This window comes from Herpailurus yagouaroundi, unplaced genomic scaffold (genome assembly GCF_014898765.1).
Source record: "Herpailurus yagouaroundi ecotype Mexico unplaced genomic scaffold, PumYag 160, whole genome shotgun sequence".
In the NCBI taxonomy this organism is placed as follows: domain Eukaryota; kingdom Metazoa; phylum Chordata; class Mammalia; order Carnivora; family Felidae; genus Herpailurus; species Herpailurus yagouaroundi.
In genome coordinates, this window is record NW_024412401.1 from 45274415 (window position 1) to 45284781 (window position 10367).

At 38.3% G+C, this 10367-nt stretch overlaps 1 protein-coding gene across 1 annotated transcript; it reads left to right on the forward strand.

Moving 5' to 3' along the window:
- Window positions 1-9006: 9006 nt before the first annotated feature.
- LOC121034355 (olfactory receptor 50-like) lies at window positions 9007-9963 on the forward strand. The gene has a single exon (XM_040481181.1). The coding sequence runs from the start codon at window positions 9022-9024 to the stop codon at window positions 9961-9963; it is 942 nt and encodes a 313-aa protein (XP_040337115.1). The 5' UTR covers window positions 9007-9021.
- Window positions 9964-10367: the final 404 nt, after the last annotated feature.

The window sequence follows — 10367 nt, forward strand, 5'->3', positions numbered from 1 at the left end:
GAGTTGGTTTTTTGAAAAAAATAAACAAAATTAACAAACCCCTATCCAGGCTTCTCAAAAAGAAAAGGGAGATGACCCAAATAGATAAAATCATGAATGAAAATGGAATTATTACAACCAATCCCTCAGAGATACAAACAATTATCAGGGAATACTATGAAAAATTATATGCCAACAAATTGGACAACCTGGAAGAAATGGACAAATTCCTGAACACCCACACTCTTCCAAAACTCAATCAGGAGGAAATAGAAAGCTTGAACAGACCCATCACCAGCGAAGAAATTGAATCGGTTATCAAAAATCTCCCAACAAATAAGAGTCCAGGACCAGATGGCTTCCCAGGGGAGTTCTACCAGACGTTTAAAGCAGAGATAATACCTATCCTTCTCAAGCTATTCCAAGAAATAGAAAGGGAAGGAAAACTTCCAGACTCATTCTATGAATCCAGTATTACTTTGATTCCTAAACCAGACAGAGACCCAGTAAAAAAAGAGAACTACAGGCCAATATCCCTGATGAATATGGATGCAAAAATTCTCAATAAGATACTAGCAAATCGAATTCAATGGCATATAAAAAGAATTGTCCACCATGATCAAGTGGGATTCATTCCTGGGATGCAGGGCTGGTTCAACATTCGCAAATCAATCAACGTGATACATCACATTAACAACAAAAAAGAGAAAAACCATATGATACTGTCAATCGATGCAGAAAAGGCCTTTGACAAAATCCAGCACCCTTTCTTAATAAAAACCCTTGAGAAAGTCAGGATAGAAGGAACATACTTAAAGATCATAAAAGCCATTTATGAAAAGCCCACAGCTAACATCATCCTCAACGGGGAAAAACTGAGAGCTTTTTCCCTGAGATCAGGAACACGACAGGGATGCCCACTCTCACCGCTGTTGTTTAACATAGTGTTGGAACTTCTAGCATCAGCAATCAGACAACAAAAGGAAATCAAAGGCATCAAAATTGGCAAAGATGAAGTCAAACTTTCGCTTTTTGCAGATGACATGATATTATACATGGAAAATCTGATAGACTCCACCAAAAGTCTGCTAGAACTGATACATGAATTCAGCAAAGTTGCAGGATACAAAATCAATGTACAGAAATCAGTTGCATTCTTATACGCTAATAATGAAGCAACAGAAAGACAAATAAAGAAACTGATCCCATTCACAACTGCACCAAGAAGCATAAAATACCTAGGAATAAATCTAACCATAGATGTAAAAGATTTGTATGCTGAAAACTATAGAAAGCTTATGAAGGAAATTGAAGAAGATATAAAGAAATGGAAAAACCTTCCGTGCTCATGGGTTGGAAGAATAAATATTGTCAAAATGTCAATACTACCCAAAGCTATCTACACATTCAATGCAATCCCAATCAAAACTGTACCAGCATTCTTCTCGAAACTAGAACAAGCAATCCTAAAATTCATATGGAACCACAAAAGGCCCCGAATAGCCAAAGTAATTTTGAAGAGGAAGACCAAAGCGGGAGGCTTCACAATCCCAGACTTTAGCCTCTACTACAAAGCTGTCATCATCAAGACAGCATGGTATTGGCACAAAAACAGACACATAGACCAATGGAATAGAATAGAAACCCCAGAACTAGACCCACAAACGTATGGCCAACTCATCTTTGATAAAGCAGGAAAGAATATCCAATGGAAAAAAGACAGTCTCTTTAACAAATGGTGCTGGGAGAACTGGACAGCAACATGCAGAAGGTTGAAACTAGACCACTTTCTCACACCATTCACAAAAATAAACTCAAAATGGATAAAGGACCTGAATGTGAGATAGGAAACCATCAAAACCCTAGAGGAGAAAGCAGGAAAAGACCTCTCTGACATCAGCTGTAGTAATTTCTTACTTGACACATCCCCAAAGGCAAGGGAATTAAAAGCAAAATGAGCTATTGGGACCTCATGAAGATAAAAAGCTTCTGCACAGCAAAGGAAAAAATCAACAAAACTAAAAGGCAACCAATGGAATGGGAAAAGATATTTGCAAATGACATATCGGACAAAGGGCTAGTATCCAAAATCTATGAAGAGCTCACCAAACTCCACATCTGAAAAACAAATAATTCAGTGAAGAAATGGGCAGAAAACATGAATAGAGACTTCTCTAAGGAAGACATTTGGATGGCCAACAGGCACATGAAAAGATGCTCAATGTCGCTCCTCATCAGGGAAATACAAATCAAAACCACACTAGATATCACCTCACGTCAGTCAGAGTGGCCAAAATGAACAAATCAGGAGACTATAGATGTGGAGAGGATGTGGAGAAACAGGAACCCTCTTGCACTGTTGGTGGGAATGCAAATTGGTGCAGCCCCTCTGGAAAACAGTGTGGAGGTTCTTCAAAAATTGAAAATAGACCTACCCTATGACCCAGCAATAGCACTGCTAGGAATTTACCCAAGGGATACAGGAGTACTGATGCATAGGGGCACTTGTACCCCAATGTTTATAGCAGCACTCTCAACAATAGCCAAATTGTGGAAAGAGCCTAAATGTCCATCAACTGATGAATGGATAAAGAAATTGTGGTTTATATACACAATGGAATACTATGTGGCAATGAGAAAGAATGAAATATGGCCCTTTGTAGCAACATGGATGGAACTAGAGAGTGTTATGCTCTGTGAAATAAGCCATACAGAGAAAGACAGATACCATGTTTTCACTCTTATGTGGATTCTGAGAATCTTAACAGGAACCCATGGAGGAGGGGAAGGAGAAAAAAAAGAAAGGTTAGAGTGGGAGAGAGCCAAAGCATAAGAGACTCTTAAAAAATGAGAACAAACTCAGGGCTGATGGGGGGTTGGGAGAGGAAGGGAGGGTGGGTGATGGATATTGAAGAGGGCATCTTTTGGGATGAGCACTGTGTGTTTTATGGAAATGAATTTGATAAAAAATTTCATATATTAAAAAAAAAGAATATAAACCTGTGAGTGGCAATACCCAAAAAACAAGTAATCCAGTGAAGAAATGGGCAAAAGGCATGAACAGACACTTTTTGAAAGAAGACATCCAGATGGCTCACAGACGTATGAAAAGACTCTCAACATCACTCATCATCAGGGATATACAAATCAAAAGCACAATCAGATACCACCTCGCACCTGTTAGAATGGCTAAAGTTAACAACTCAAGAAACAACAGATGTTGGCGAGGATGGAAAAAAAGGTGGGAATGCAAATTGGTACATCCACTCTTGAAAACAGTATGGAGGTTCCTCAAAACATTAAAAGTGGAGCTACCCTATGACCCAGCAATTACACTACTAGGTATTTATCCAAGGGATAAAAAAATGATGGTTTAAAGGGGCACATGCACCCCAATGTTTATGGCAGCACTACCAACAATAGCCAAAATATGGAAAGAGCCCAAATGTCCACTGACTGATTAAGGGATAAAGAAGATGTGGTATATATATACATACATACATATATATATATAATGGAATACTACTTGGTGATGAAAAAGAATGAAATCTTGCCATTTGCAACAATGTGGATGGAGTTGGAGTGTATTATGCTAAATGAAATAAGTCAGAGAAAGACAAATATATGATTTCACTCATATGTGGAATTTTAAATTAATTTTTTTTCAACGTTTATTTATTTTTGGGACAGATAGAGACAGAGCATGAACGGGCGAGGGGCAGAGAGAGGGAGACACAGAATCGGAAACAGGCTCCAGGCTCTGAGCCATCAGCCCAGAGCCCGACGCGGGGCTCGAACTCACGGACCGCGAGATCGTGACCTGGCTGAAGTCGGACGCTTAACTGACTGTGCCACCCAGGCGCCCCTCATATGTGGAATTTTAAGAAACACAACAGATGATTGTTTCCTGCTTTCTCCTCTAGGGTTTTGATATTTTCCTGTCTCACATTCAGGTACTTCATCTATTTTGAGTTTATTTTTGTGAATGGTGTAAGAAAGTGGTCTAGTTTCATTCTTCTGCATGTTGCTGTCCAATTCTCCCAGCACCATTTGTTAAAGAGACTGTCTTTTCTCCATTGGATACTCTTTCCTGCTTCATCAAAGATCAGCTGGTGGGAATGCAAACTGGTGCAGCCACTCTGGAAAACAGTGTGGAGGTCCCCCCCAAAATTAAAAATAGATCTACCCTATAACCCAGCAATAGCACTGCTAGGAATTTACCCAAGGGATACAGGAGTGCTGATGCATAAAGGCACTTGTACCCCAATGTTTTTGCAGCTCTTTCAACAATAGCCAAATTATGGAAAGAGCCTAAATGTCCATCAACTGATGAATGGATAAAGAAGTTGTGGTTTATACATACAATGGAATACTACTTGGCAACGAGAAAGAATGAAATATGGCCATTTGTAGCAACGTGGATGGAACTGGAGAGTGTTATGCTAAGTGAAATAAGTCAGTCAGACAAAGACAGATACCGTATGTTTTCACTCTTATGTGGATCCTAAGAAACTTAACAGAAGACCATGGAAGAGGGGAAAGTTAGGGGAAAGAAAGTTACAGAGAGGGAGGGAGGCAAACCATAAGAGACTCTTAAATACTGAGAACAAACTGAGGGTTGATGGGGGGTGGGGGAAAGGGGAAAGTGGGTTATGGGCATTGAGGAGGGGACCTGTTGGGATGAGCACTGGGTGTTGTATGGAAACCAATTTGACAATAAATTATATTTAATATATGTAAAAAGAAACACAACAGATGATCATAGTTCCCCTATGAAGGAAAAATTAGATAAAAACTGAGAGAGAGGCAAACCACAAGAGAGTCTTAAATATAGAGAGCAAGTTAAGAGTTGCTGGAGGGGTGTTGGGTGGGGTGATGGGCTAAGAGGATGATGGGCATTAAGGAGGGCACTTGTTGGGATGAGCCCTTGGTCTTATATGTAAATGATGATTCACTAAATTCTACTCCTGAAACCATTATTACACTATATGTTAACTAACTTGAATTTAAATAAAATTTTTTAAAAATTAAAAAAAATTGGGAGTGGAATTGCATGGTCCAAGGCAATGTACATTTGAACAATAAAACATAATGCCATATTGTTTCCCCACTAGAAGTAAATAAGACTTCCAAAAAAAATACACACCACTGTCAACAAAGAGCACTAACTTAATTTTTCCAATATATTAACATAAAATGGAACCGTATTGAAGTTTTAATGTCTTTTATTTAATTTGTTATGATTATTACTGAGCTGACTTTCTTTTTATATTATTAGCTCCTTTGAGTTTCTTGTGCTCAAAGGCTATTAATCTCATTTTGCCTATTTTTCAGTTTTACAGTATACGCATATGTATTTTTGTTATTAAATTAGAAGCTATTGCAGGAGACACGTTTTGAATTGGGTTTGGAAAGATGATAGGGACTGGTATAGCAGAGGACAAAGATGAATGTCTCTAGGAAATGGTATGGTACCTGGGGCAGTGGTAATGTCATTTATTAATTCAAAGGGTCACTTTCCCTCATCCTGTAATCAAATAAAAAATCTTGCAGAGTCATGGATTTTATTTTTAACTCTATGCATGTAGGGGAAAAGGGAGGTGCCAATGATGTTCTTTTGGGTGAGGAGGAAGTCTTGTCAAATCTTGACTTTTAGGAAAATAGGTAGGTCAACTGCAGCATTATAATTAGGGCAATGTTATCAACCATGATCCACAGGACCTAGAAACCATTTCTGAAATCTAAATGTCTTTCAAAGCTTCTTCATTCAAAGAGCTATTCCAAATGCAGATTGATTTTTAATGCAAAACAGAAAAAATAATAACACTTATGAATATTCACACATCTTCACCTTGAATAACAAACACATGATATTCATTTTCTATCTGGCTCCAAACAAGTGGACCTGGAGATATGTGAAATAAATTTGCAATCGGTTTTTTAAGAGAGTTAGTGGAAAGCATTTCTTGAATGGTTATTCTATGGTATTTAAAGAAACTTGCACCAAAAGAATGCTGATTCCAAAGCTTCTGGGCAGGAGACCAAGATTTATAGAAATTGTATTCAACTCTACAGGGTCCAGTTGTGGTGATGGTATATGAAATCCTTTGATCTTTGTTCAGAGAGTGAAAGTACTAGAGTGTTTCTGGTGTTCTTGGAATAACATGGAATTCAGAAACAAGAGATATAGGTTAATACACTCAAGCATCAGTTTGGTTTGTTATGGACTCTAAACCCCAGTGTAAACTGAGAAGGTAAAATGCTTTGTGAATCACCAAATTCCCAGTAGCTGCTTTGTGCTTATTACCATCATTCCTCCAAGGCGAACTCTCCTATTGCCTTCTAGCAACAGTTCTTCTCTCAAAGGAACCAAAGGCAATGAAGCAATTATATCCTGTTTGTCTCTAACTTGGAGCTGGGAGTGGGGACTCCCTCCCCCCACACACCACCTGGGTCTTCTCCATGATTTGTAAAGCTGTAATCCATGCCTATTGCTCAGGGATCATGAACAAGTGTATAACACTATATATATTTAATTTGGTTTTGAACTGATAATTTCTTTCTCCATTACAGTTCATCTTTGAGACCCTCAGAGACTCCACCTGCTTCATTGTATTCTGTGTCATCTAGAGAGAAAAGGAAAAACCTTCCTACACCTTCTTACTAAGGGTATATGTACTCATCATCTAAGACACAATGTCAGAGAAGGAATAGAATTTATGTTCAGTAGCACAATTATGTGTGTGTGTGTATGTGTGTGCATCCAGCATGTGCTACTGATCCCCAGCATGGCTTTACCCATCTCACACCAAAGTATAACACAGACCCATGTAGAATAATTTAGCTCTGATGATCCTATATCTAATTTTTGAGAGAATAGTGAATTACATATCTCCTCTTGCTCATATTTCATTTCCCCAGTAAGTATTATTGGTTTTTCCTCCAAATTTTATCCCACATCTGTAATTATCTTCATCTCTTCTTCCATGGTTTAGGAGTAGGTAGGTGTTATTTTGTACCTGAACTATATACAAATAGCCTCCTGTCAGAATCCTGCTGACACTCTTGCCGTGCTATAATCTGTTCTGTATGCAGTAGCCAATATACTATTTAAAATTTTTCTTTCTCTCCTTTACTTAAACCTTTCCATAGGTGTTCTTTTGCTCTGAGGATAGAATAAAAACTTTCCATTATTCAGAAAATGATTTTTATAATCTGGCTTCTAGATAATTCTCCAATCCCATAACTTTTCCATGCTGACCATGCTCCTGAATTTTCTGTTCTTCAAATATCATAGTCCTGTCCTCTTCAAACACTTAACTACAGTGTCCATTTTTGTAATCTTTACATGACAGGCTCTTATAATTCAGGGATCCTTTTAAAGAACCCATAAAAACAGGCTTCCTCACCACCACCTAAGGTTCTTGTACTCTGATAGTATGTATCAAAATTGTGAATATATATGTCCTTCAATTCCATTCTGTGAATTTCTGCTACAGATATGTATGCTAATGTGCAAAATTGCATATGAGTAATATTATTAATGAAACATTGCTGGAAACAGAAAAATATTGGAACCAACCTAAATGTCCATCAGACAGCTACAGAGCACTTTTCATTGTGATAAACTGGTTATTATTAACATGGTAATGACTAGCAACACTGAAGGTGTGATTCATCTCAGGTAACAATATTAAATTAACAGGATTTTTAATGGAGTAGCCTGAAGAATGTAGAAATTATAGAAATAATTTCAGTCACATTGGGAGTATTGGTACATAATGTAAACTTTAGTTAAGCCCCAAGATGAATATGGGTCCTATAGTGAGACACACTCTCAGAGAAAAAGACCTTTAGACTGAATAAGTCTTTATATAGTGTGTGAAATATATTATTTTAGTAGACAGACCATCATGTTCTCTTTCCCTATCACTTTGTGAATATTCACATGGGCAGGTCTAAGACTAACTGACCTAATGAATAAAGAGGTAAATGATAGTATTACCAAAATAATCTATTTCATTATATATATATATATATATATATATATATATATATATATATATATATATATAAAAGAAGTGTTAGAATATGACTGAAAAAATTGGCTATGAATCACTGGCATAAAACCTAGGTTAGGAACTGTGAAAAAGGAGGGATTATTTGGTAAACTATGCTGGAGAAACACTTACAAAAAGGTTATTCTTTGGCAGATCCAGGATATGACTGGAAAAGCTGAAGTATTTTCTGGCATTCTGAGAACTGGAATAAGAATTATCTGGTTAGAACTCAGGGAATAAGGTGAGAATTTGGAAGAGAAATGGACTCTTTTCCTCCACATTCCATGAAAATTTCTTTAGCAAGAGTGATGGTAGACAGAAAATGTTGAGGGGTAGGAAGAAATTTTCTTAAAGAACAGACTGATGGCTATATTACAAGTATGTCATTATATCTATGTTATTGACAAAAATTCTTGTCCTTAAATCCCTTGCCTTGACTAGTTGCACATGTTTCCACCAAGCCTCCAGATCTTGATTTCTGGGAGATCCAGGGCAGACCACTGAGTTGCCTTATCTTGATCTAATCCATGGAAATAAAGTATTAGCCAAATCACATGTGAGAGGCATGGGGAAGGTTAAGAAATGCCAAAAGACCAAATGGAGACCCTCCACTAGGATTTCTCAAAGCTTACTGATTTAGCCTTGCACCCTAATTTCCTAATCTCAGATTTCTATCATGAACTCCTGGAATCCTCAAGTTAGAATCTGACATGGTTTGACCATCATTCTGATGTTTGAAGGATTCTCCAAAAGAGACTGTTGGTTTCTAGGTGGACACATAATATCCGATGTCGGACCATCACTAGCCCATTAGTGGGGCAAACAGTGTGAGTTATTGAGGTTAAAATTCATGTAATGACTAATTCAAAACCATGTTTCCATAATGTGATAGTCACAATGATTTCTCATTCTTTCACATACCCATCCCCCTCCCCCCCCCCCCCCCCCGCTCCACCTATCTCCAGCAAAAGAGAAGGAGAGCATGAAGAAGGATAATCAGAGCAGTGTGTCTGAGTTCCTCCTCTTGGGGCTCCCCATGTGGACAGAGAAGCAAGGCATATACTACACTCTTTTCCTGGCCATGTACCTGACCACAGTGCTGGGGAACCTGCTCATCATGCTGCTTATCAGGCTGGACTCTCGCCTCCACACCCCCATGTATTTCTTCCTCAGCCACTTGGCCTTCACTGACATCTCTTTCTCATCAGTCACAGCTCCAAAGATGCTCATGAACATGCAAACACAGAGTCAATCCATCTCATATGCTGGATGCATTTCCCAGCTGTATTTCTTCTTATTTTGGGGGGATCTTGACAGCTTCCTTCTCACATCAATGGCATATGACAGGTACGTGGCCATCTGTCACCCCCTCCACTACACCACCATCATGAGTCAGAACTTGTGTTTCCTGCTAGTAATTGTGTCCTGGGTCCTCTCCTGTGCTAGTGCCCTTTTGCACACCCTCCTCCTGACTCGTCTCTCTTTCCGTGGAGACAATGCTCTCCCCCACTTCTTCTGTGACCTCTCTGCCTTACTTAAGCTCTCCAGCTCAGATACCACAGTTAATGAGCTGGTTATCATCACTGTAGGAGTGGTGGTCATTACCCTGCCATTAATATGCATCCTGGTCTCTTATGGCCACATTGGAGCCACTATCCTGAGGGTCCCCTTGACCAAGGGAATCTGTAAAGCTCTGTCCACATGCAGTTCTCACCTTTCTGTGGTGTCTCTGTACTATGGAGCAATTATTGGACTGTACTTCTTTCCTTCATCTGATAACTCCAATGACAAGGATGTCATTGTGGCTGTATTGTACACTCTGGTCACTCCCATGCTAAATCCCTTTATCTACAGTCTGAGAAATCGAGATATGAAAGGAGCGCTAGGACATCTACTCAATAAAGGACTATTTTCACCATGTTGAGCACTGTTTTTCCTACTAATTGAATATAAGCATGCAATGTGAATATCCTTTCTTTGAATAGTTGCTTTTTAGTGAATCTTGATGTGGCACTTTCTTCAGCCTCTTTTTCAGCTTTGACTTAGTTTTCTTCTCTGTTTAGTTTCTTTGTTTATTTCAGAGTCATAGGAAAAAACATATCTACACGACCATCTTTTCTTAAATGTTTTTTTTCTTCTTTTTCATATGGTATTCCCTGATCTACACTCAATGTAGATGTTTATGCAGTCGTAGCTTTCATTCTTTTTACTTTTTATTTTTAAAAATAATTTACAAACTTTATATAGCAAAGATTTTCCCTTCTCAAGATAACAAAATTATTCCTTCTGGCAATTTCATGATTTTGTTTTTGGATTTAATTTTGTAAT

Coding starts and splice junctions, on each gene's coding strand:
- LOC121034355 (XM_040481181.1), top strand. CDS start 9,022: ATGAAGAAGGATAATCAGAGCAGTGTGTCTGAGTTCCTCCTCTTGGGG.